Genomic DNA, 26,977 nt, shown 5'->3' with positions numbered 1-26,977 from the left:
GCAGGGTCAGGGTTGAAAAGTAAAAGGTGGTCGAAGACATGGCGGCTCCCCTAGATGACATGTTTTCCCTCTGCGTGGACTCCAGTAAAGTTGCCGGCTGCGTGGAAGTGAGATTTATCGACAACGTAAAGGTGAGACAGGTTAAGTTTGCGGCGTTGAGCGTGTTGGAGCAGATTTGTGGCTAAATGAAGGAGTTTTCTGGCGGCGCGGTGATTGTTGGTCTCGTGTCGGCTCCAGCCGATCTCCATACTCTTTCAGCTGTGGAGCTGCTAAATCCATCAAACCTCAAAGTTCATCATCTCTACGTGTTTATTAAACTACAGCGAAATGACAGACCTCTGCAAAACTGTATTAACCGGCAAAGCTGACTCTAAAAGGCCAAAGTTCAGCAAACAAACGTTGTTTATCTTAAACACGTGTATGAAAGCCACACTTTAGCCTTTAAACCAACACGAACAAAAGTCAACAATTAGCTGTTGAAAATAACTATAATACAGCCCACAAACGGTTTGAATTAGTGGTTGTAATAATCAAAGTACATGATGTACAATTGGTTTATTTCCTAATGTGAAAAATGACTTTTCCAATAAAGTTTAGCACTTTGTTTACATAAGCTATTATTTATTCAAACCTCATTAAAATATCCACTTCCTTATTCAGCGTTTTCTTAAAGTAGGTTTTAATATCTATGTCCCCCGTATGAGTAAAGCTTTTCAGTATGGGTACATCCATTGAGGAACGAGATCCTGCTGACTAAAGACAAATCAAAACAAAGAAAACGGGTCAAGACTACAAACCAGACTGGATGTGCACTGCACACATCTGTGATTTAATCCTCCTGAATAAAACAGAACAATCCAGAGATCCTCATTGCTGATTTACAGGCAGAGATTCTATCTATTCCGCTGCTGTTATTGCATCCTGCTTCTCGCTCATTGCCCCTGGTTGATGCTTTAACCTGATGATTTGTAAAGGAAAGTGTTTTAACACAAAACAAGTGCCTAAAGGAAGAGTGGACTGGCAGATGTGACCCATTAAATAACCTTTTGACCTGTACAAAGGTGAACCAATTTTGGAAAAACATGTTAACAATATCATAAAAGCTATTTAAGGATATGAAACATATGTACAGCTTATGTACCAAAGAAAAATTATATTATGTGTGAAGACACATACTTCCAAATCAATGCAAATGACCCAAGACAAGAACAGTGGCTGGATATTGTGCCAGAGATTGTTTTGATGGAGAAATTGACCTTTATAATTTGGCAAAAAGAGAAAACATTCTTTAAACAGTCTTTAAAGTGGGACAACTATATGGCACAGGACACCAGATAGAGAAAGCTTTTAAATACTCGTATAGCTATTTAAGGTTTTTAGACAACCAATTGTTTTGTTTATGAAGAAAAAAAAATTAAGTTAGAAAAAACCCTCACTACTTAATACATTTTTAAATGTATTCTATTTGCAAATAATACATTATATATTATAATAATGATAGTCACTAGTGCGTTGTCAATCTTTGACTGAAGTCATTTTATTGGTAGTTTATTTTTAACATTTCTTTCAAATTGCACTCAAAATAGTTTATTCACAGTTGTTACTACCATCATGTTCAATTTGAGATTGCTCTTATCAGGGCTTTTTAAAATGGTTAATAGTGGCAGAAGTATTTTAAACCTTCTTTCTTTCCAAGAATGCTGCTGTAATTGTGTACCACCGTGACATATGTTATTCATGTTTCAGGGTAAAGGTCTCTTCGCCAAAAGAAGCATCAAGAAGGGAGAAACTATTTTTATTGAGCGTCCTCTTGTCGCTGCCCAGTTCTTGTGGAATTCTTTGTATAAATATAAAGGTAAGAAAGAAAAATCATCTTTTTTTTTATATTAAATCCTTGAAATGTTGAAGGTACAACATGAGAAGTAGTTGTATTAGACGCTTAACAAAATGAACCAAAACACTGCCAAACAGGGAAGTCTCAGAGTTACAAACATGATTATTATTAAGAGAATAAATTACATAAATCATACTCTAAAAGATTGTTTTAATTGATGCTGTACATCAACAGCCATTAAACGTTCTAACCTTGTCTGCACATGTCACATACACAAAGCCACCTAAGGCTCTCAAACTGTTATGCTGCAGAGCTCCTGCCCTGTCAGCTACATCAGATATATCATTTAGAAGCAGCGTATGTTTACGTAGGTCGCCATGAAAACGGCTGTCGAGCTGCGTTCTATCATTCTACACCTCCATTCCTCCATGTTGAAGCATTTTATTCAGACACATTCAGAAATAAAGTGAAAGGAGCAGACATTCACTATGGAATGTTGAAAAATTATTATTTATGGCCACTCCGGGGCTCTGGACTAAAGAAAGACGGACGTGAAATAACAACAATAGAGCAACAAGGAGATGCAATGTTTTCTGGCTCTTTGTTCTATATCCATTCAGGCCAGACTAGATGAAGCGACCCGGATGAAACCGATAATACAGTTTGTCTCCCCGTTCCTTATGAGCGTTACGTTGTGAAATCAGTGACATACGACATTTTGGAGTGACGCAATGACGTGGCCTCACTTGGCTCCTTTAACGGTGGAAAAACAACCGGTTCTTTGGCGGTGCTCATTTATGAACCGACCCTGAACTAGAACCTGGTTCTTTTTGGTGGGAAAAGCCCCAACAGTGTTCAGGTTAAGAGTTCTGATCAAGGCGAGGATAAAACTTAACGTTAGATTTAGGGTAGTGGCTACGTCAAGTCCTATAATTGTTTATTGACTTTTATGACATTTCTATAGTGAGGATAATATATTGTGAGACGTGTGAAGAGCTGTAAAGAGATAAACAACCATTCTCACACATAGCAACAGGAAGTAACACACTGACATTCACACCTGCAGAGAATTTAAATGAAGTTGTATTAATATTGAAATACATCCAGAAATGTACTTTATCACTGAATAATCAGTGCTCCTTGGTAGAGTGACTGTGGAGTCAGTGACGTTGGTTTACTTTTCCTACTTGACGTACAGCCTGTGAGTTCTGCTTACGAGCGCTGGAGACTGCAGAAGACAATGCGAGGAGGCTCAGCGGCATCGCCGGACTGAGTCTCCCTCATCCTGAGCTCTGCAGCGTTCGACCTGAGCTGCACCAAGCCTGCCCTCAGTGTCAGGTAAGTCTGAGAAGTCCTGTCAGGACTGATTTGTTCTTGAAATAGATCTTATTTCTCTTACTTATAAGCTCAGCCAGACCATGACGAGGTCTGAATTGTCGGCCAGAAGTGAGCAAAATGGGAGTTTTAGATGTCATGATTTGCAGATACATTTTGAGTCGTTAACAGATACTGCATCATTTCCTCGAGGATGTTTTTCAGCAGCAGGGGCAGGCTTTCCCGGGGGGGGGGGGGGGGGGGGGGGGGGGGGGATTGTTATCTTTATTTTTTTAAATTTATAGCACTGTATTAATCCTTAGTACATGAAACATTTGGGCAGCGACCAGTGCTGGTAATTTTTAGGGACCGAGCCCAAAAGGCCAGGACACTATTGATTTTGTTTCTTCTTCTTCTTCTTGTTATTTCGCCGTGTCATTAAACCCAAATTTGAGCCACTAATTGCACTCAAAAGCTTGTCAAATTTGACATGCTCATCAAGACTAGTGAAAAACATAAGACAATGTAAAAATTAACCCCCAAAGTGCCAAAATGTGCTCACTCACGCCACCTAGAAACACTAAAACGGGCACCACGGCCTGTAGAAATGTCCTGGAGAGATCAAACCAAAATCCAATTGTTCGTCTCATCAAGACCTGAAAATCACGCACTGATACCCCTGACCTGAATCCAACAGGAAGCCTTTGCCTTTCAAATAAGATTTTCACCCAAAAAAGGCCCTCACGCAGACGCTATCTCCTCTGAGGGAGAATATCGTATCGGCTTCAAAACATTATTAAATGACAGAGGAGACGCTCCTTCTCAAACATTCAGTCCAACTTGTTGACTAGTCGATTGATTTCGTTTTTATTAGCTGTCAAAGTTCCAAACTCTAAATCCTGCCGCCTCCCTCCTCTCATTCAAATACATGGGAAAACCAAAATGTCTCCTCAAAAAAAGCCACAATAGAACAAGTGGAGACTGTGGCTAAACCGTGACTCTGATTGACAAAGCGAGCAGATCAGAAGCGCGACAAGACCTTTTTGACAAGAGAGAACAATGCTGTCGTGTTTTTTGTTCCCATGATTTCAAGCGACATTTATCATGGAGTCAGATGGAGCAAAATCGTGCGTCTGCGTCAAACTGAGCCTCCGAGCAGGCATGTGAAGGAAAATGGAAAAGTCAACCAAATTGAATGGAACTTGTACCACTGGAAAGAGCAGGGAAAAACAAAGAAAACACCCGAACCACTCAGATATCTTAACAAATACTGAATTTATTGGCAAAAGAAGTTTACTAATTAGTGCAATTTTCTTAAAGGTATTTAGTACACAAATCTGTGACCAAAAACTTTTTACATAAAAACACTTGTAGTTTCTTTAATAATCAAGATATAAACTTTCAGGGAACGTGTATCTCTTTATACTCTTCAATCAGAAGGAATAATAACATCCATTTTAAGTTTGTTCTTGGTCTGAAATAAATTTGATAGTATTAAGATTCTAGCTGCCACACCCTACTACCAGACTACTACATACTGCATACTACCACACAATATTTATTGCATCAGTCACTTTTTATTCATATACATGTTTTTTTAATAACCTGGTAAATGTGTGTCATGTATTTTTATTATATTGGTCAATAACAAATCAAATCCCGTCCCTCTTCCTCTTCCTGCTCAGTCAACTTTTTTTCTGAAACATTAAAGTTATGAAACTTCATCAAATCATCAAAAATACGTCATTTTACCTTTCAAAATCGTCACTTAATCCGTTGAAGTTGTTTGTATGTGTTGAAGTCGACTGAGTTTTTAAAACGTTCCGGTGACGATCTGAATGTTGACAGTGAAAAATTCAAAATGGCGGATGAGGAGGAGTTTCCTGACTGCGTAATTCGAGGGAATCCCGAGGAATTCCGCAACGCTATCCAATCAAAATGCATATTTTCCGGGTAAGACGCAGCGCGTCACTGACCAAACTGTGCATCACTAATCAGGAAGAAAATGGCGGCCTCGATCTTCACATACCTACTCCTAGGGTCTAAAGTTGATGTCTTGACTTCTTCGAAACCCACACAGACTGAAAGACAACCAATTTTCCTCTGAAGAAATTATAATTTTAAGAAAATATTTGCCAGAAAACGTGATTCAGAGGAGTTCTTTCAAAAATATGTCGATAAAATCCATCCTCTCCCACTCTGATGACATCACTAACTGCAGCTGAGTCCATCAGTGTTGCATCATTCACACTCGGGCTGAACGATTAATTGCATTTGCAAAAATATCGCGATATGATAAAACAGGATTTTCTAATCGCAAGGACTGCAATTTGACTTGCTCAAGTGATCTGGTCACGCGACGACTTGCGCGTCCTGCGCATGTCATCTGCCCACTTTGGCCGGACGGGCTAGTGGTTTTTAGGGATGGAGCCGATCCGATCCGGGATCGGGTTCTGATACCAACGTAATTCACGCATCGGAAATTTCTGATCCAACCTGCGGGGATTTCTGATCCATGAAGCCTCATCTGCTTCACTGTTACTGAAATGACTCCACAAGTGTTGCTGCTGCTGCTGCTGCTGCTGCTCGCTGGCTGCAAACTGTGGACTGGATTTCTGAAGGGAGGCGGGTCTCAATGAGACGAGGAGGAATGAGTCAGGAAATCCATTCCACAGTTTGCAGCCAGCGAGCAGGCTAGGGAAGTCGCACTGTGCTACTGTCCAACTTTTCATGACAACATGTTGCTGTTTGTATTTTACACTCAAAACACCACAAAGCAACGCAGCAACGTGGATGTTAGCAAAGCAGGTGTGCAGCGAGGCGGTCGCTTTGTCAACAGACGTCACTGTTTTAAAACTCCAGCTCCCCGAGGAGAACGGCACAGACCGCGGCATCAAAACAATGAACAGCTCGCTCCTTATTAAAAATGACACCAAAACCCTCAAAAATGTATATTTAGCGATTTAAAAAGATTAGAGATTAGTTGGCTTTCAAAATAAAAGCCCTCACATTTTTCTAAATAAAAGTCCTTTTTTGGTAAAACCTTCAAAATATATATTTTATCAATATATAAATGGGCCAGAGGCCATGATTGACCCGACCCCAACGGGCCAGAGTGCGAGGTCCCGATCAAGGCTGCTTGCAGCTTTAATTATTTTTGTTATTACTATACAATCATAAAATAAAATTAAGTAAATATGAATTAAAAATAAATATATTAGCAAAAAAAAGGTTTTGCCCGTCACAAACACCTGAACATTTTGATAAAAATGACCTTAACTGGTGCATTCTAGTGCATTGTGGCCTACTAAATACTACATTGTGGCGTGATAAATTGTAGAATTAGCTGATATTGATAGAATCAAACACCCAATATGTTATGGAAGAAACATACGTATTTAAAATCACTTATCTGAACCAATATAAAGATGTATACAAAATATATACACACTTATAAATAAAAAAATTCAAAGATGTATACAAAATAAATACTAGATGAAATTTTACTTCAGAAGTTTACTTCAGAAGTCACATACATCCTGTTTCATCTTGAGCGGGCTGGACTGGCAAAATATTGCTAGAATAACCTTTAAAACTACACTTGAAAGTGTTTCTTTTTTGTGGTGCACAGTGTAGGTGATGAAACAAGATCAAACAATTACTAATAAATATTACTACAATTTCAACACAAAGTCAATTTAATGAAACCATCTACTGCAAAATACAGTGAAATGAAGAAGAAAAAAAAAGTCTATAAATCCTATATAACCACATTGCTTGGTGGTTTATGCGGCTGTATCGGAGCCTTTTGTGGCCGTTTTTTGTCCACTGGCCTTATGTTTGACTCCAGGTGTAAAGTGAAAGTGAAACTTCAGCAAAGTCATATTGCATCATGGCGCTGTGAGGGAGGCTGTACACTCATTAAAGTATGTTAAAGTTAAAACCTCTCCGTGCATGACCATTCTTACCGGGTTCTACTGTACACATATTTTAGAAGGCTTTGAGCAACCTGCGTGCTATCTTTTGTCCGTCTTTTTCGAAAATTAACCGTACAGATGACGGTTGGAGGCTCGATGCCTAAAACTGCTCTGAAATGGAGCTGCCGCTACATAAACTGGCTTTAGCAGCGAGCCCGCCACTCCTAAATGAATGTAGAGAAAAACCCTGTAGCGACTCTCAATCAATACGTCGGTTTATTCTTTTCTGTTCAGCAAAGGAAAGAGAACAGTTACCCCTCATGGTTTGTTTATGGCTCATCTGCAAATGAATTACACATAATTTCATGGTTGCTTGAGTTAATTTTCTGTCTCTTGTCTCACACTGTAGTCGCAAATCATCAGTTATTCTTTTTAGAAAAATCTGATATGTTCCCAAAGTTATAGATTTCCATGAACACATTGTGATTGTGCTGTAGATATATATTTATATATATATATATATATATATATATAATATTCTTTTTTAATGGCGACAAACACGACTTCCTCTAACCTGAATTGTTCGTTAATGAGACATTATTCTGTGTGAATCTGCAGGTGATGTACTGTAGCAGCGAGTGTCGACAAACAGCAGCTGATCAGTACCACCGAGCTCTGTGTTTGGGACCTTCTCAGGAAGATCCAGACCACCCCGTTAACAAGCTCAAGGACGCGTGGAGGTAAGAAACCACATTATATACATGGATTATATACATTTATGCATTGCCTCAGATGCTCCTACAGGTTGGCACAGAGCCGTATTGTCAGTAGTTTCTCTCACCGTTCATTTCTGTTATTCACCTCTAAATATGACATTGGTTTGTTGTGTAAGCTTCCAAAGAACCAGCAGTCCTCAAATTCATGTTAAAACCTTAATGTAAAAACTGTCATGCAGATTGCTTACTTTGATATACACACAAAAAATAGTTGTGGAAAAACTAGTGGTCAAAAAGTGTGTGCATGCTTTCTAATTTTGTTAATTCCAAAGAAAACATGAGCATTAGAGTGGCCATATGGGGAAAAATATCTGCACCTGCCAACTGTACTATTATTGTGCAATACTTAAAAAGAAAAGAAGAAATATTGATTTAATGAAGGCTGAGTGTGGATTGATTGCTCTTTGTTTATTTAAAGTAGAGCATAGCTGGAGCTTTTAGTCTTTTGGTCTTCTTGAGTTGGTTTTAAAATGTAGGTGACTGTTGTGACTTTAACTCGTCCTTATTCCGTTGACATTGCAGTGAGTTACACAAATCTGTGTTTTGATAAAGTAGAAGTTAGTTTTAAGCTTACCTTATTTGTTTTTGTTTTTTTTCTTGTCACGATTTGTTCATGTAGGAAGAAATATGTCATTACTACAGTTTTCAAACTCACCAGAAGGTGAAGGTGCCATTTATTTCCCTCCTAATGCAATGTCAACTCTTCGTCTCTAAAATCTCCACTTTTGTTCCAGAAATATTCTAATCTCCTCTGTCCTTCTTTGTTTCAGGAGTATGCATTATCCTCCGGAGACCTCCAGCATCATGCTAATGGCTCGAATGGTAGCTGTGGTCAAACAGGCAAGTGTTAGTTTTTAAATTTTTTTTACATTTATCGTTTTTTGCGGTGAGGAAAATATTTCACTGTGCACTTTCAAATAAAGCCAACAAATATCACAAACACAAAATAATCACCTCACTATAAAGGGACAATGCACGCTGCATGTAATTGAATGAGCAGTTGTACTTTATGGTGTTAAACGTAGCTTGAAATGAACTGCTTCTGTTCGAAATGCTGGTAATTAAAAAGATTGCTCATTCGATTTGACATTTCCTGCTTGATGAGACAAATATTTGCTGTTTTGTCCCTGTACTTCCATGAATAATGTGTTCCTATGTACAAATAGAAAACTTTAAGCCATTCTATTGTCTCGATCATGAAAGTCATTAAAGTAAATTTATTTGAATTTTTGAGTAATTTACAAGGTCACAAAAGTGGATCTATTGGGTTTCTCTCTGTAAGAAGCACCTAGAGATAACTGTGTTGTATTTGGTGCTATATATATATATATAAAGTTGAATTGAATTGAATAACTTTGGGTCGAGACTGTAGAATTATAATCAGCATCAATTTGTGATTCTGCTATTTTTCTTCGGCCTGCAGAGAAGGCCTTGCAGGCCCTGACGGCCCGCCACTGATGAAATGTTTCAAGATGCTCCTGTATACAGTAGATCAAAGTGTTTATATACATATGTATAATAATCAATATATATTCTGTGTTAACACCCCTTTTATCACTTATCTGCAGGGAAACACATTTCTTGTATGCAATTAATCTGACTTTTTGAGTGTTTGAGAGCTTTATTTGCCAAGTATGTTTAACACACAAGGAATTTATATTCGGTAGACTGTGCTCTCTTTGTACAAATGTAAACATTAAATAATAACAATAAACAAAAAATATAAATTAATAATTAAAGACAAATATGTTCAAGACTACATAAGATAATAGTGCAGTGGTGAATAGTGCAAAAGGATGATAAAGTAAACATGAGGTAGTTAAACTTTCAGTATTTACATTATAGAGTGTGCGTAGATGATCATTTAAATTAAAAAATATACATATATGTACATTCACAGTGACAGTTTTGTTTCAGGGTAATTCCACAGCATTAAGTCTGACATTCAGTGACTGAGTAGCGTTCATCAGAGTGACAGCCTGGGGGAAGAAACTGTTCTTGTGGCGGGTTGTTTTGGTGTACGGTGATCTGTAACGCCTGCCGGAGGGGTGGAGTTTGAACAGTTTGTGTCCGGGGTGTGACGGGTCTGCAGTGATGCTACCTGCTCGTTTCCTGACCCTGGACTGGTACAAGTCCTGCATGGGGGGAAGGTCGACACCGATGATCTTCTCTGCAGTCCTCATTGTCCGCTGTAGTCTGTCTGTCCAGTTTGGTTGCAGATTCAAACCAGACTGTGATGGAGGTGCACAGAACAGACTGAATGATGGAGGTGTAGAACATGATCAGCAGCTCCTGGGGCAGGTTGATCTTCCTGAGCCTACACAGGAAGTACATCATCTCCTGTGCTTTCTTTCTGATGGTGTCTATGTGGGAGGTCCACATCAGGTCCCGAGAGATTGTGGATCCCAGGAACCTGAAGAAGTCCACAGTAGACACTCTGCTGTTCAGGATGGTGATGGTGGGGTTTCTCCTGAAGTCCACTGTCGTCTCCACAGTGTTGAGCGGGTTCAGCTCCAGATGGTCCTGACTGCATGGGCCAGCTGTTCCACCTCCTGTCTCTAGGCTGACTCGTCACCGTCCTGGATGAGACCGAGGACGATGGTGTCGTCTGCCAACTTTAAGAGTTTCACAGAAGGGTCCCCTGAGGTGCAGTCGTTGGTCTAGAGCAGGGGTCCGCAACCGTCAACACAAGAGCCATTTGGACCTGTTTCCCACTGAACACAACACATTGGGAGCCGCACCGAAAGGTGGGTTCAGGAGAGGAGGAGATCCAGCGAGAGATGGACACTGCAGTTCGGATTGAGAAAGTTTTCCACTGTGTCTCAGATAATGGAAGCTCACGGCCTCGGATGACCACGGAGCTGCAGCTGCCGTAACTTACACATTCTTTGCGTCACTATTATTACGTAATAACATTACATTCCTGCCTTGGTCACAACCCCGCCTACATTTTACCGCACCCTCTGTAGTGGGACTGGGCAACACAGTTGAGTCTGGTTGCGCTTTGCCTTACCAAACCGCTGCATTCAGGGATGTACTTCAGTGGGACAGAGGGACGAAAGAGCCACATGCTCCAGAGTGGCGGGTTGCCAACTCCTGGTGTAGAGGGAGAAGAGCAGTGGGGAGAGAACACACCCCTGGGGGGCGGCAGTGCTGATTGTCCGGGTGCTGGATGTGATGCTCCCCAGCCTCACCTGCTGCCTCCTGTCAATCAGGAAGTTGGTGATCCACTGACAGGTGGAGGCTGGTTAGGTGAGTTTGCAGTGCAGGACATCTGGGATGATGGTGTTGAAGGCAGAGCTGAAGTCCATAAACAGGATAAACAAGGCCCTGGGGAGTCGAGGTGATGCAGGATGTAGTTCAGTCCTATGTTGACTGCATCCTCCACCAACCTGTTTGGCCAGTAGGCAAACTGCAGAGGGTCCAGCAGGGGGTCTGTGACGTCCTTCAGGTGTCTCAACACCAGTCTCTCAAACAACTTCATGACCACAGACGTCAGGGCGACGTGTCTATAGTCATTGGGTTCTGTGATGGCAGGTTTCTTTGGGATGATGATGGTGGAGGTTTTGAAGCATCAAGGCACTTGGCACAGCTCCAGTGATGAGTTGAAGATCTGCGTGAAGATGGGGGCCAGTTGCTCAGCACAGACTCTCAGGAAGGAGGGGGGGGGACGCATCGTCTGGTCCTGGAGCCTTTCTGAGCTTTTGTTTCTTGAAGAGCTGGCACACATCCTTTCCACTGATCGTCAGTGTGGGGGTCAGAGGGGAAGAGGGAGGAGGTTTTGGGGGGAGCAGGTAGGGCAGAGTCAGAGTGTTGGGGTGATGTTGATGTGATGGGTGTGAAAACCTGCAATAGAAGCTGTTCAGGGGCCTCATTTATAAAACATTGCGTAGGATTCCTATAAGAAATGTACGTGCGCCGAAAAGCTGAAAATGACGTGCGCCCTGAAAATTTCTAATCAATAAAACCGTGCGTACACACATCTGCACGCACTTTCCTTTTATAAATATCAGTCCACCTGGAAAGTTGTGCAGTTCAGACCCCGCCCTCAACACGCCTACTTTCTACCATATATGGTCAATGCAAAGTGCCTTTTCTATATTTTTGCATCTCACTCAGCCTGTTGATCGCCGGCATTTGACGTTAAATCATGACAGAGAAGACGAAGAAAAGGAATTTATGGAGAGCGAAATACTCATGGAGTAGGTGGAGGTCAGGAAAATGATATTATTTGGTGTCACAGTCGTGGAATCACTAATAAACGAAATAGTGCGAGAGTCACAGAGAGATCATTGACTGCAGAGGTGGAGAAGAAGTATCTGAAGTGGAGGCCAGAGGAGAGTGACATCATGGCATCAGCACCAGAGCTCACTGCTGGACCCCAAAACAGCCCCCATGGTTGTGACGGCCACCGTGTGTCAGAGTGTCGGAGAGGAAGGAGAGATTTTGGTGGAGACACAGCAGACCGAGAAAGTTCAGTTTTACCTGTTTATTAAATGTATGAATTTAAATATTTGAATAGGGACTGTAAAAAGGCTGAGTGGACTTTGTGTTTTATCCTCAGTCACTCCAGAGGTGGAAGTGGAGGGTGACGAGGAGGTTGTTCTGTCTGCAGCCCTAGTGCGTCCCGAGCGGATGACTGTACCTCGAGAGGCTTTTATAAGGATTTACAGCCAGAACGTAGAAATATACTAAACTGTATCACATATCACATATGTATAATAATAAAATAAGCAATATAAAATCTTTAATTTCTTTATTTTACATGTAACCCATTGGTAAATCATCTCAATTGCAGTTTGTTTTTGCATCGGTTTTTGAAAGCTCTGTTTTTTCCCAGAGACTCACATTTGTTGTTACCGTGTACATACAGTTTAGTATATTTGTACATTATAGCTGTAAATCCTAATAAAAGCAGCTGGAACAGAACAGACGTCCCCATCGACAGCCAGTCAGTGTGCGCTCCCGACATTGCAGCTTTACACACGGCTGTCACCGCGCTATTTATGTGTTTACCCTGAAATTAGACTGATGGTGATCAATCAGTTCTATCCACTGCTCTGTTTCATTGGAAGATGAAACTATGACATGTGAACATAGAGCTGCTGATTCAGTATTAATGTTCCACTAAAGAAACATCTATACACTGCAGCTTGGCTGTTTATGATTACGTGGATCTGTAAGTCTGATATTTGGAGATATTAACTGTGTGAGATGAATCTCGCTTCAATTCTCCACCTCACAATCAGTGCTGCAGGTTCCCCGTCTCCAAAATGTGCTGCTCAAGGTTCAAAGTTTGTGTACCGGTACGCACATTCCTCTGCAAAGTTTATTTTTTTAAATCACAAACTTTGCGTGGGAAGTGGCGTACGCATCTTTCAGGACCAGTGTTGTGTGTAAGCAAGTTTTATAAATGAGGCCCCAGGTCCTCAGCCAGTCTATTGTTACCTGCAGGGTGGGGGGAGGGTTTCCTGTATTTGGTGACGTCTCGCAGGCCTTTCCAAACTGCTGAGGGGTCGTTAGCTGAGAAGCTATGTTTTAGCTTAAGTTCACATTCTTTTAAATAATATTGTTGGTAGGAGTTATTTTCTCTAAATCACACCTCTCTGCTTTGTTGAAATAGATTATTGTCCTTCTGAATAGGCGGTGACAAAGAAATGCAGCGTTCTCACCCTGTGATATGTGTTATTATTGTTTTGCAGGCCAAAGATAAAGTGCACTGGCAGAAGCTCTTTTCTCACTTCTGCAGCCGCACCGCGAACGAGGAGGAGGAAATCGCCCATAAGCTCCTGGGAGAACAGTTCAGAGTGAGTTACTTTCATGTTATTTCTGCTCGAGAGGTGCAAAGCGGTTGAGGTGCAGAACGCACAAGGTCCTTTGGTTCAAAGACAAGATCACGCTCGTCTTTACAGCTCAATGAGCAAGTCAGTGAGGGAGTTTCAATCCCCCCCGTGGCTACTTGTGCTTATGATGTATGTCTTCTCTTACGTAAAGTGGATTATTTATTTATTTGTCTTTATGCTTTCAGGGCCAGTTGGCGTTGTTACACAGCCTTTTCACAGCAGCACTTTATGAAGACCACCTCGGTCGGGTGAGTGAGTCTCAAACGCCTGCTTCCTGTAAATCACATTCAAAAAGCTCCATCTCTCTCAAAAACACGCAGCTTATTACAGTGTCTCAGAGGTGAACTGCGAGCTGACAGTTTTGATTTTATTTGGCCTTCTCTGCCTTTTAAAAGTTGCCTTATCCATTAAATCACCTTTTGTGTAAATGTCAGCGCTCCTGAAATGTTATTTGTGTCACACTGACGACGACGTCTGCAAGAATTGTTGGCGACTGAAAAACAATTCAATTCAAGGCCTCCTGATGCAAAATAGTTTTCACTCAAATAAAAAATTCTTCTCACAACATCCCAAAGCCATATTGATTATTTCTGTTTCGTCATACATGATATTTAGTGTGAAGTAGTCATCTGAAAATGAATCTGCCTCCCTCGGGATGGTTTGATTTGAGTAGGTTTTTGAAGAAACAATCTTTGATTACTTCTCTTCAGACGTGCAGATTTGCTGACTTTTTGTTTATTATCTTTGCAAATGTGAAGTCTTAAGTGGTGGGCTATTGGTTGGATGAATAACAAATTTGGAGTTTCTATTAATATTTACACATGCAGCTATAGATCTGTAGCATTGCTAATTATTATAATTCATCATTTCCTTGCCCTCTTGTTTCTCTAGTTCTTTCTCCTCGGCCCTCAATTTTTTTGTCATTATATTTCTTTGCCTACCATCTATATCAGAAATTCCTCTCCCTCCAGGAATGCAGTCAGTAGTTTGTAGGATGGACAATTCAATGACTAATTTCATTTGTAGACCATGCAATTGGTTGAATTAAACACAAAAATTTGATTAGAAACTTTCTAAAAATGTCACAGCAGATTAATTTGCCATCATGCATTATTGCTTTTTCTCACTAACAAAGAAAAAAGGTGCCATCCCAGTTCTACCTTAGATTATTTGCAAACTTTAAACTTTTTCCTGGGGGCCAGTTAGCATCATTATTGTTGCTGTAATTAACAGTCCATCCGAGACATTGTGCATCAAGTACTGTCCATACGAAGATCCTCCTGGTAAAGCATTTATCATTTTTGATATAAGAAAATGTGAAACCATTTCTCTGAGCTGACACGTCACACAAATCATGAAGATATAAGTAACTTCCTTCTGATATAGTTATCAAACTTTCAGTTGCGCTGTGTTGACTCGCTTTAAATACGGCAGATCTACCTTTAATAATTTGCAGAAATTGTCTTTAGCTCAAATAGCGTTGTAATCAATTGAAAATCTTTCCACCTGGATAAATAAAGGCATTATTGTGTTTGCAGTGGTTTGTTCCTGAAGGTTTCCGCTCTCTCTTTGCTTTGGTTGGTACCAATGGGCAAGGCATCGGTACCAGGTAAAGCCTGCTGTTGTTTTCCAGACATCAACCAGATATCAATCCTTCTTGAGTTTGTCCCAAATGTTTATTTCTTTCCATTCACCTTCTGCCCTTTCAGCTCTTTGAGTCAATGGGTTCACGCCTGTGATGCACTTGAGCTTCCCGCCCAGCAGAGGGAGCATTTAGACTCTTTTATCGACCAGCTCTACAAGGACATAGAAAAAGGTCATAGTTTTATCTCGGTCTTGCAGGAATTTGTGGATTGTAAATTATTTTGCAGATTTGCGCCGGTTGTGTTGCTTTGAGTGAATCTTAATTATTTTCTGCATTGCAATTTTCACTTGTGACTGTGCTCTGATTATTTAATCAGTGTGTTGATCCAAACAAATGTCAGAATTGTGCATAACTATTGTCTTTTCCTCGCAGAAACGGGAGACTTTTTGAACTGTGAGGGATCCGGACTCTTCCTGCTTCAAAGCTCCTGTAAGTACCAATGTTGCTTCAAGTCAGAAATGCTTTTACTGTGCTGAAGTGGCATTCTGGTGATCCGTGGTGGTTTTTCTTTGACGCCCCCCTGCAGGTAACCACAGCTGTATGCCCAACGCAGAGGCTTCATTCCCCGACAACAATTTCCTGCTTCACCTCAGTGCCCTGAGTGACATCAGCCCAGGAGAGGTCAGCCGATGCGTCTGTGTTCAGAGTGATAAATGTTGGCCCGGGATAGACGGGGCCGAACATCTCTCTCTGGCTTTGTCTTCTCCCTTGTCAGGTGGTATTAGAAGGCTGAGACTTTCAGGATTGGAGTGGGTTTGTCAAGCTGTCACAAAGATTGAGAAGCCTTACATCTGCTCTGCACAGTAATGTCAAAGCAGCCGCAGCAAAGCAAAAGCTCTGAATGCTGGCAAACAGAAAAAAAAAAAAAAGCTTTGTGCGGCTTTTTACAAGCGGAGAAATGGAAGGACTGAGCGACTTCCTAGATAATTGAACAAAGACATGTGGCTGATAATACAAGACTTCTGATGAAAAGCTCGTAGTATGTTTGCAGGAATAAACGAAATGTGATGTTATTGAATTTTGTGTGCGTGTGCGTGTGTGTGTGTGTGTGTGTGTGTTGTCAATTTTCAGGAGATCTGCATCAGTTATTTGGACTGCTGTCAACGGGACAGAAGCCGACACAGCAGACATAAAATCCTGAGGTAAACATCTGTAATCCCTTGATTAATTCTCATTGACCTGGGGGGGGGGACTTCCAGGATATGGGCGGTCATGAAGCAGAGATGCTTTAGGGTCTGATGGTTGCTCTTGTGTTCACATGTGTTTGATTCAAATTATGTCAATTTCTATATGAATTTCAACTCCTATACTGCGGGCGGGCGGGCGGGAGGGAGGGGAGGGGGGGAGGGAGGAGCCAAGTTTGTTTAACAAGTCTCTGAGCTGCACAAAGTTTTGAGAGCATCTAGCTGCTAATTGACAATTGTCAGGCTCCAGAAGGTGGCGTTTCACTAAAGACTTGCAGCCACACCACCGCGATCACACCCGCCGACTGAAAGAATTACTTGTACCACGAGTATTAATTACACTGTTAATCAGTTGCTGGGAAGCTGCAGGCTTTCTTCAGACTATTAAAGGTGCAACAACGTGACTGCAAGTGCTTCCGTTATTGTTTCCCAGGGAGAACTACCTGTTTGTGTGCTCGTGTCCAAAGTGTGCCTCCCAGATGGATGAGCTGGATGTGACATCTGAGGAGGAAGACGAAGACGAAGGCGAAGCAGAAGGTGAAACGGAGAGGGATGAGCTAGAGGATGAAATGACAGATGTCTGATGAAAGACTCGGCCATATTGTTCCCATTCTCCGCCACTACGCTAAGCAACCACGGAGCTCAGAAGAATAAAACAAAACAAAACAACCCAGACCTTGATCCACATTTCAGCGGATAGTGTCCAAATGTGTGAAACGATGACATATTGGCAACACATTCCACTTCTTCTCTGTTCTAAAGTCATCCAAAGCAGGCCAATAAACCGCTTGTTAAGGCAGTTCTGTGTTTGCTCTACTTATGCACTGACGGTTTGAAATAAAACAAAGACAATTATCTGGGGGCTGAATTCTCTGCAAATTTTGAGCGAAGGATCTTTTAGATTGGCTTTTTTGCAGTTAACACACAATGGCAAATACACATCTCAAAGACAAGTGTGGTTTTAATTTAAGCTCCTCACTTCTTAAACACCTTGAAATTGATTTCAAAAATAAATTTAAAGCCTAATCTCACCCAAAGTCCAATTTTTAGCCTGCTCTTTCTGTGAACAGAATGTTTCTCTTCAAGACGAAGCCTACAGCAGCAACCTTCAATTCCATTTGGTTCTGCACAGACGTGTTACGAGTTACATCAGATTTTCCCGTCCATTTACATCTGTCGTGTGGCAACTGTTGAGATTTGGCAGGTGTGCTTCTCGTAATCATAACTCCTGGACCGTTTATGATATCGAGAAAATTCAGAAACTACCAGACGGATAAATGGAGCTTTGCATCCTGAAGGTCATTTCATCAGGAACTTGCTTCAGGGCCGTCCAATCACAGAGAGTTTTCCAGACAGTCCAGTTATAAAAAGGGTTAATATTAAACATTTTTCACCTTTAAGTTCCCAGAAAGGCTCATTGAGGTGTAAACCTGTTTTACAAGGTAAACAACACTAAGACAGCAGTCGAAATGAAGCAAAAGCTCCAAAATAAATAGCCAACAACACAACAGAAAATCACTTGTATTGTCCAAGAAAACCATTCGTCCTGCAGCATATTCCTAATTGTATACCCATAAATACACTGTTGTTGCAAATATCATAAAGAGGATGGCAGCATGAAAAGTCTTGAGTCATTGCAAGTGGGTCAGACTAGTGAACTAGTGCCATAATAACCTTTAACTTTAAGTTTTTCTTTGTTGTGCCACAGAGTATACGTGATGGAAATGGATGACAATGATGATTGAAAATTCCTGCAATCTCAGCATAAAATCAATGTTTTCTTTGGAATGTTTAGCATTTGCTTGGCGGTTAGTCCAGATTGGAGTCTCTTGTGGGCCAGTTTTGGCCCTCGGGCCTTATGTTTGACACCCATGTTCTAAACTATAGTAGTAAGGTCTAATTGGCTGCTTCCTTAATTCTTGAATTTTGCTGGAGCCACTGTTGAATATTACAACTTGCTTCATAGTCTTTGCTTTGGTGATTTTAACTAAACCTGCTTCTTCATAATGTACAAGCAACTTGCGCAGCAAGAGAAAGACTGACCAAATGTGAATTAATCTAAAGCATTAAAGTAATTTGTCAGTGTTCAAACAGTAAAATCTAAATATATTAAAACTGCAGAAAAACCTCATGGTTTTAAGGATGTAAGGGCAGTTTTCAAGGATGGGTTTACATTTTCAATTATATGGAGTTTAAATGGTCAGAAATGGCACCTTGTAATCCTGCGTTCAGTTTTATTTTTTCCTTCTTCCCACATTACAATAGCAGAAGGTTGTTGTTTAAGTTACGGATGAACTTGTGTTTTATGCATGATTATTCTCACGTGAAACCCCTCAGTAAAACATACTGGTCTCTTCAAGTAGCATGTTGGGTACTTCGGCTGTGTTTCAATACCCGTGATCATTATAACATCCACTCTCGTGTGGAAAAACATCTCTTTATGTCTCCTTTACTTGGCTGTGTGGCCTTGTACTTTCAGAGAACACTTGTGGAGGTAAATGATTAGTTTACCCACACGGGCAGTGAAATGCTAGAATTATCACATCTTTCTCTTTTCCTTTTTTTTTTTTCTTCAATAGCAGAAGATACAAAGGAAAGTGTCCATGTCGTTGCAGCTTACAGCTTGAAACTAAAGTGATGAAGGATTTAACTTTCATTTCAAAAAATCTGTTTCCATTTCTTGGGGGAAAATGACACATTTGAATTGGAATCTGGTCCAAATTCTTCACTGTGAAGAAATAACATTCACATTGTTTGTCCGGCTGATAGTTGGCAGTTAAACTTGGTATTTTTAATCATGTGTATTTTAGTTGTTGTGCTGCTGCAGTCAATCATAATGATATAAGTTGTGGCTGGGAAATCAAACTAACAGCTGAAACTGCAGTAATGAAATGATAATCTATTGACTTTAAGAAGTAACGGCAACATTTAGCAGCAATAGTGCAAAAAGAGTAAGGGTTGGGATGCTTATTGTACCCCAAGTTTTAAATGGAAAGTGTCTGAGATAATTTGGTTGCAAAGAGGTGAAAATGTTTTTAATATTTGTTGATATTTTGAAGTGGGCTTCTTGTTGCATTATGTGGGAACACCCTGAGCCTGAGTTAACCTGTTCTATTAAATATTAAAGATGGACCTAAAGACCCCAACAGCATTTTAAAAGAGGAGTTTTCTTGGTCTGTTAGTGTGAAGTTATCCGTCTACAGCCTCTGTTGACCTGCTGCTTTGCAGCCATCCTGTTGGTCAAGCTGTGCAGGAAGAGTTGCTGTAATGTGAGATCGGATGAGTAATTCTGTTCACTGTTAATATTTGAAATAGTAATTAGCTGCGAAGCGAAACCGCAGCTCCTTTCCTCATGTGACAAAGTGCATGAGCGAAAAGCAAAAACAAAACATTACTTCTACTCTTCTTCGGTCAGTGTTGCTCATATGGAGTTTTTTTTTACTTTATTTTTTATTTTTTTTATTCCTTGTAAAAAAAGCAAATCGATTAAGCAAAGATTATCTGGTTCTCAGGAGGTTTTTGTTTTTCCCCCCTCTTCTTCTATAGTTTCTTACATGACTATGCACATTATACTGAAGAGCTACACTATTTATATTCCAGTGTAATTACAGCCTTGTCATACGGGAGGCATCTAGCCAGTGAAATATAGTTTGGTTTTCATAGCATGATCTATGGGGTTAACTTAAACATTACTTAATGTATAATGGGGACCTTGAGTGGAAAATTGCTTTGTCAGTAACTGTTTGCCCTCTGTTGAAAACTGTATTTCAAACCGCAGTTCCACATCAGTGCAATTGCTGCTGCCGCCCGACACGAATCAATATTATAACAATGACTGTAATCAAAAAACCCAATATTTTCACTTACCCAACAAAGATTGGAAATATTGAATGACTTGTCCCGCTTCTCTCGGTTGGCATTTACCGCACTGGTGCGGTTGTGTAAGTCGCATGTAAAATTTAAATGTTTTAACAGCCGCAAACAGAGCCAGGGACTTGTCATTTTTACTACGCTGGCATAAACCATTGAAATTGGATGTCTGTTGAGTCATTTATCTGGTTTACACACCACCTGTCTTTGCTACACAAGATGGTACTGCTAAAACATTTGTTTAGTCCTTGCATAGCAACTACAAATCCTCGTCACGTTGTCTTTCTGGAGAGGGAAAATTTACTTTCTGTAATAGTTTTTTTGTTTTTTTGGGGGGTGGATTCTTTTTTCCACAAAGTCTCTTGCTTCAACCACGTCGGCAGCTCATATTACAGATCCTTTTTCATACCAATAAATCTCAAACTTTCAGATTTTCCAAGTCTTTCTTTGTGTCCTCCCATTTAAAACGTGAAAGCTATTAATCCACTTTGCAAAAAAATCGACTGTCGAATACCTGATTTAGTTTTTCAGCTGTCGTATCGAGCTTCCTTTTTGCTAAAAATCTTTTATAGTCCTAAAAACTCATTTCTCAACTGAAAAATGCCAACTGCTCAGCTGCTCACTCAAACTTTGTCAGTGGTTAACACAACTCCCACCTCTAAACTTCTCCCAAACAAACCAAATCTGCCCTCAAAACTCACCTCAATCTCATTAAATTTAACAACCATTGCATATTGGTGAGAGCTGTAAAAAAAAAAACTTGGGCATTGGGCAACTGCTGTATATTAACACTGTTCATATAAATCACATTAAATTTCTGAAGAAGAAACTGCAATTTAGTAAAAAAAAACAAAGCAATGATTTCTATGCATTTATTATTCACATGCATCCACCATGGACATTGATCATTTTATTTTGACTCGGTTCTACTGAAATGAAAGTGTTAATATTTTTTGAATTACAGTAAACCACTCATGCTGAATTGGGATATAGGTCATTATAATATTTCAGACTGTATAAACAGCTATGACTATACAGAGCATGGCAGATTACAAAGTACTGCCAAGTATGTAAATTGCCCATAACTCAATTTATCAAACTTAGATATATTGAATTGTAAATAATTAAAACAGACTCAATGTAAAAGAGGCGACATTCATTCTTGGCACGCCATTCTCATTTGTATTCTCAATATTTGGATTATTGTACACGGAGGAAAAATCCCTAAATCTCAGGAGAATAACTCCTGGGTAGCTCATGCAAACGGCACAGTGAGAGGCCCTGGGTTCAGACCAGGTTCTTCTTGCTGCACATACCACTACACCACTGCAGCTTGGCTAAATGAGCTTCTCTCATTAAGGAGGCAGATTAGTCATATGATTTGGCATTAATGTGGCAGTTTTTCCAGAAATGGGTTAAGAAATACTTAATGTTTGCAATGTTGGGTTCCAAAAATGGCCCACAAGCCCCTTCAGCTCACACGAGCTTTGTCTCACACAACTAGACGTTAAATGCTTTTTTTAAAAATATTTAAGTATTTGTTCTTAACTGTTACAATTATTTTTAGGTTTTTTCAGTAAAGCTCATCTGGTTTAATTTGTTTTAAACACACCCACATTAAATTCAGTTATAAAAACGTGTTTCAATACATTTATTGATAGTTTTACCCGTCACTTATTTCTTTTAATTGGATTTCCTTTCAAAAAGATGAAACTGCAAATATTCATGCGAAAGACCATATGCTTGATCACTTTAATATTTCTGAATGTTTTAACATTTTGAAGAAAGTAGGGAGAATTCTTGATAGTTATTTGATCAGTGAGCATTAAGTTAGGTGGTTAGGTTATTGGAAGGTGAGGGTGTGATTGGTGCATTAGATACATGAGAAGAACCAATCAGTGAAAGTGCCTTTCCAGGTGCCACATGTCCAGCACTCCTCCATCATTGTCCACTCAGTACCCAGTTTTTTGTATCAAAATATACAGAATGCACTAAAAAGAAACATGTAAAACGAGAGCACATTATATCTGTGAAATAATACCCACCTGGGACGGAGTGAGGTCAGAGGTCTTCTGCTCACATCCTCCCCACAGAAGCTCCTCCAACGTCAGATGAGCTCCTCTGAAGCAGTGCCAGGAGCGCTGTAACTCTGAAAACATGGACCTCGGTGCAGAAGGTCACTGCAGGGGTCGATCCTGGCCGACAAACGTGGCTGTTATAGGTCTCCACACCATACATCCTGGTTCTTTCACATAGAGGAATCATGGAGGTCTGATCTGACAGAAGTGGGTCACACAGATTCCCATTTGGGTCGTGAAGGAGCAGAAATGAAATCGGGGGTTTGAGGAAAAGAGAAGGGAAGCAGAGCAACTGTTCTGAAGAGTAATTATTGCTATACAGGGAAAGAGTATTCTGACAAATCAAGCACAAAACGCTTCAAGTACTTTTCAAGTTCAAGATATAAAACTGGCATATTGTGTCATTTCTTATGCAGCTGGAGGAGTGAAACCACTTGACGACAGTTAAACAGATAAAAATGTTTTTTTTCCCTCAGAATGTTAATGTAATGTGAACGAAATACACGTCAGCTATAACTTGGAAGGCTGGCCAAACATTGTCTTATTAAAGCTGAGAAGCTTATGGAATTCTGCTCTGGGATCTATACAGTTGAATAAAATATGAGCCGTGCCTCATAAGATGTGGAATAACTCAGAAAAGGAAAAAAAAATGTGACTGATTACTTGATTCCCTTTGTAGTAATCATAAATTATACAGTATTTATACTGTAGTGTACAGTAGCACTTATTTATGTTGAGTAGTTACGGCATGGAAAAATATATAACTTAAAGAATGCAGCCAAGGTTACATCATATATGTTTGATTCTTTCTCTAGCACTAGTTAAGTTGAATATCTTGTTTTAGCCATCAAACAGTCAGGAATCTGAATGAAAAGTCATCAAGGATATTTGAAATTTTACTGTAAAAATGTGAAGCCATGTATTTATCTTTTAGCACCATAAATGTTTACCGCGTTTAATCTAAATAACTGTCATAAGCAGAATGGTGCTGCAGTAGTTTGCCTCACAGCCAGAATGTCCCTGGTTGACGTCTTTGTAATTTGCAGGTTGAATCTGCAGAAGAATGACTTTTTGTTTTAAACTCCTGATTCCTTCCAAAGTCCAAAATCCTGCCTTTGAAGTAAATTTCTGATTCTAAATTGAAGGTAAGTGTGAATGTGACTGTGTGTCTCTGTGTTTGTGTATTTTCAGGATGTACTGACCTTTAGCCTTACTTAGCTGGGATCGACTTCAACTTCCCCTAAACTGGACAAAACCCATGGACGCATCATATCCTGTGATGTCACGGAAACACCCTGAAATACCCTGAAATACAGCATTGTATTGGCAATTCACTACAATCCTGGTTGTAAAATGTACACAACTGGTTTAAGAGCAAAAACGTCATCAGCTTCGGAGTTTGCTTCAACCTGCTGCTGATTTATCCCAAGAGGTCAAAGGTCGACAGTCTTGTTTACGACTGCTGGTGCTAAAGTTTTCTGAGTGTTGCACTTTGAATGGTCGAAGTGGGAAAGCTATGAAATAGAAGCTACTTTTCAGACCCAAAGCAGAGCGAGTCCGTCTGCTGCCGGCCCCATATGGGAACAATCTCCAGCCTACATTAACCCTGTCCACATCGGTTACCGCAACGGATACCATTGCTGCCTTGGAGGGCTGCGCTGCAACCCCACTGATGGATGACCGCTTCACGTGAAATCAGCCGACCTGAAGTAAAAGTTATTGCACTTTAGTTCACCTCCAAATTAAAATAAACACACCAGAAACACAGTTTAAGGAGACAAACATGGTTTCTGAGTGACCTGCTGGTCCTGATCAGTGTTTCAGATTTCTGTGGTTCGGTTCTGCTGAAATCGTTCCCTGTGGTTAAAATCAAGAATGGCACAAATCGCCGTCGGTGCTTCTGCCGTGCAGCCATTTGGGATACTTTGAAACATTGTGGCCATTCCAGTAACCTCGCATTCATCTTAGGGGGGAAACGTTTAAGGCCTCAATGTCATCATATAAATCTCAGTGTGCGGCCTGAGCCTGTGGAACGGAACATGAAGAATTGAGTTATGAATCATCCAAACGGGAGGCTTTAGCATCACAAATGTTACAGTGCAGCAGGTCACGCAGAAGAACCAACGCCACTGATTGAAAAAGAAAACAAGAGAAAAGCTGATTTTATGATACTTGATATGTCACTGTGACCATATTCTCCTTTTTGTGTGAAAGCAGCATCCAATAGGAGGTTAAACATGAGAAATAGCTCATTCTACAGAGACGTTTTGGGTTGCTTCACTGTTGAGACTGAGAAACAGAACTGTGCAATTTTGATGGATGGCTGAACCAGAACAATACTGCTGACTTTCAACATTCTGAGCTCACGACTAGTTCAAGTAGTTTGTTTGGTTTCAAGGGTGTTTTTTGGCTCAACTAGTGATTAATTGATTAATTCAGGACTGATATATAACGTATAAACATTCGGTGCAGACATTCATGATTTCCCAAGTGTGAAGCAGACCAATTCGAATGAAGGCAGCAATTTTTCATCTGTTGTGTTTTCAGATCAAATTTTACTTGATCTGTTAAAGATCTCAACATCTGCAGAGAGAATCTCAGATTTCACCGTTACTTTTCCATGGCCTGTCCTCCAATGAATGCTTTCTATAGTTTGTCCATCCATCCGTCTTCTATATGTCTTCATCGATTTCAGCTGTTGTCCACAGCCGCCATATGTCATGTTTTGTCACATTCAGTGAACAACCTTCTTTCCTCTGACCTCATCGTAATAAGACACTTTGGATGGGATTCGGCTCACATCACCTGTAGAAAGGTGGTCACATGACACTATTAGCTACATTCGTCTACCGATCAATATCAGTACATGTAATTCTAAAGCTGTAAATGTCGATGCTTGTTAGCACAGGCACTGCACACGTTGACGAGCTGATTAAAAGTCAAAAATCACAGAAAAACTTTAAATATTCTGTTTTACAAACGGGAAAAAACAGGCTAATGTTGGCGGCAGGTGAGAAAATGTCTTTAGAGACTTTAGAAATATGAATCTCATCAGTTGAGGTCTCCACCCCCCTCCCGATTCGTCCTTTCTTCTCCTGTGGTCGAGATCCCTGTGATGACCTCCATGACGTTCACATTCTGTATTTTAGGTTCCCCAATTTCGAGGCTTCGACAATTAAAATAAAGCCTTTGTGCTATATGTGAACGAGGTCAACTGTGATCAACTGTGAATGCCTCCAGAAATTCTTCCTCTAAGGTCAAGCCAGACATTCCCACTGAGACCAAACATGGTCTGACTCATGTAGTGCAAATGAGGCATTTGAAACACTCTGGCTATTGAGCTTTATCTCGTGCTATCTCGTTCTCACATCTCTCGCTGGACATTCAGCACATCCTTGCTGTGTGAGGCTAATGCTGTCTTTGGGCTGTGGCATTTCGTAGTGCGAAAGGCGCAACAATATCCAATTATATGCAGCATATTCTCACAAGTCAGAATCATAAGCATGCTAGCAGGATAGCTTGGCCAGATAAGACACTTTTCAATATCAAGGGCTTCTCTTGCGTCCTGTGGGCTGCTGGTTGATGAACTGCTCATCATACAAAAGGTCACATCTGTGAACCAATTACAACAGAGGCCAATAATGAAATGAGACAATTCAGGGTTGTGTTTGGTTTTTTTTTGTTATACTTGAGCATAGCTCTATTTACAAAATGTTAGCGGATAATTCATGAAACTGCTTTATAGTTTTTCATTTGGATTGACCAACATCATTTACCAAAATGTAAAGTCAAGAGTCAATAACAATTCAATAGAGTCTTCCATCCACCTAAACTAAAACAACACGAGAAGTAGCAATATCACTTCATTCCTCTTGATAATTTACATTATTAGGCCACAACGAATACACGTTTGTGCATTTTATTTGAATGTATAAGATTGCAGAAATATTCTTTCAGAAAAATAAATGCCAGAAAATGGTTAGAATTACCTTAAAAAAAAAAGAATCCCGGAGCCTGAATAACTTTGTACACCTCCAACCTCCCGGGGCTTTCACATATGGATCACTACATTAGCCCCTGGGACTCATGACAATTTTGTGTTCCCATCAATCTCCAAAAGGTCTGCAGGGGCCCCACTGAAGTGATCCTTTCAAGCTGTATAGTCTCCATATTTGAGCTGAAAGGAAAATGATCCAGCATCTGTAGATTTCACTCCTCCCTCCAAAATGAAATGGAATGGCCTTCGTGAGAAAGTAAGCCAGTCCTCCCTTCCTGCTTCATCACCACAGGCCCTGAGGACATACTTTGACCATCATGGGGGAGGCAGGGGTGGCATGCCTAATGTTTTGCAGTTATTTGAGGCCTTCACAATCTCCATTGATTACTCATGGAACGACCACAGAGGAGCCTTGGTTTCTGCAGGCCACTATCATTGTGTTTTGTGTATTCAGGGTGAGAAAACCCTGTTCTTCTCTTCACATATGCTGTATCTGCACAAACACACTTTGTATTTTCT

The 26,977-nt window shown here is 40.4% G+C and overlaps 1 protein-coding gene across 3 annotated transcripts; it reads left to right on the top strand.

The window, feature by feature from the left end:
• On the top strand, window positions 1-26,418 carry smyd5 (SMYD family member 5). Of its 3 annotated transcripts, XM_080466331.1 has the most exons (14): window positions 1-131; window positions 1,747-1,855; window positions 3,033-3,172; window positions 7,684-7,805; window positions 8,612-8,681; window positions 13,544-13,648; window positions 13,870-13,932; window positions 15,223-15,293; window positions 15,394-15,500; window positions 15,702-15,758; window positions 15,856-15,950; window positions 16,401-16,471; window positions 16,947-17,050; window positions 23,653-26,418. In XM_080466331.1, the coding sequence occupies exons 1-14, from the start codon at window positions 39-41 to the stop codon at window positions 23,667-23,669; spliced, it is 1,224 nt and encodes a 407-aa protein (XP_080322457.1). In that variant the 5' UTR covers window positions 1-38; the 3' UTR covers window positions 23,670-26,418. The 3 variants fall into 3 exon arrangements, with proteins under 3 accessions (XP_080322457.1, XP_080322456.1, XP_080322458.1); XM_080466330.1 differs by lacking the exon at window positions 23,653-26,418 and having other exon boundaries at window positions 16,947-18,132; XM_080466332.1 differs by lacking the exon at window positions 23,653-26,418 and having other exon boundaries at window positions 16,981-17,349.
• The last annotated feature ends 559 nt before the right edge of the window (window positions 26,419-26,977 follow it).

The sequence above is a fragment of the Lipophrys pholis genome, assembly GCF_963383615.2.
Source record: "Lipophrys pholis genome assembly, chromosome: 6".
NCBI classification, from domain to species: Eukaryota; Metazoa; Chordata; class Actinopteri; order Blenniiformes; family Blenniidae; genus Lipophrys; species Lipophrys pholis.
This window is presented reverse-complemented; position numbering and strand designations above follow the sequence as displayed.

What these genes read in the sequence shown, in the direction of transcription:
- smyd5 (XM_080466330.1), top strand. Translation starts at nt 39, where the DNA reads ATGGCGGCTCCCCTAGATGACATGTTTTCCCTCTGCGTGGACTCCAGT. An exon ending in AAGCCTGCCCTCAGTGTCAG is followed by an intron (nt 3,173 to 7,683) that starts GTAAGTCTGAGA and finishes GTGAATCTGCAG; the next exon opens with GTGATGTACTGTAGCAGCGA. An exon ending in AAGCTCAAGGACGCGTGGAG is followed by an intron (nt 7,806 to 8,611) that starts GTAAGAAACCAC and finishes TCTTTGTTTCAG; the next exon opens with GAGTATGCATTATCCTCCGG.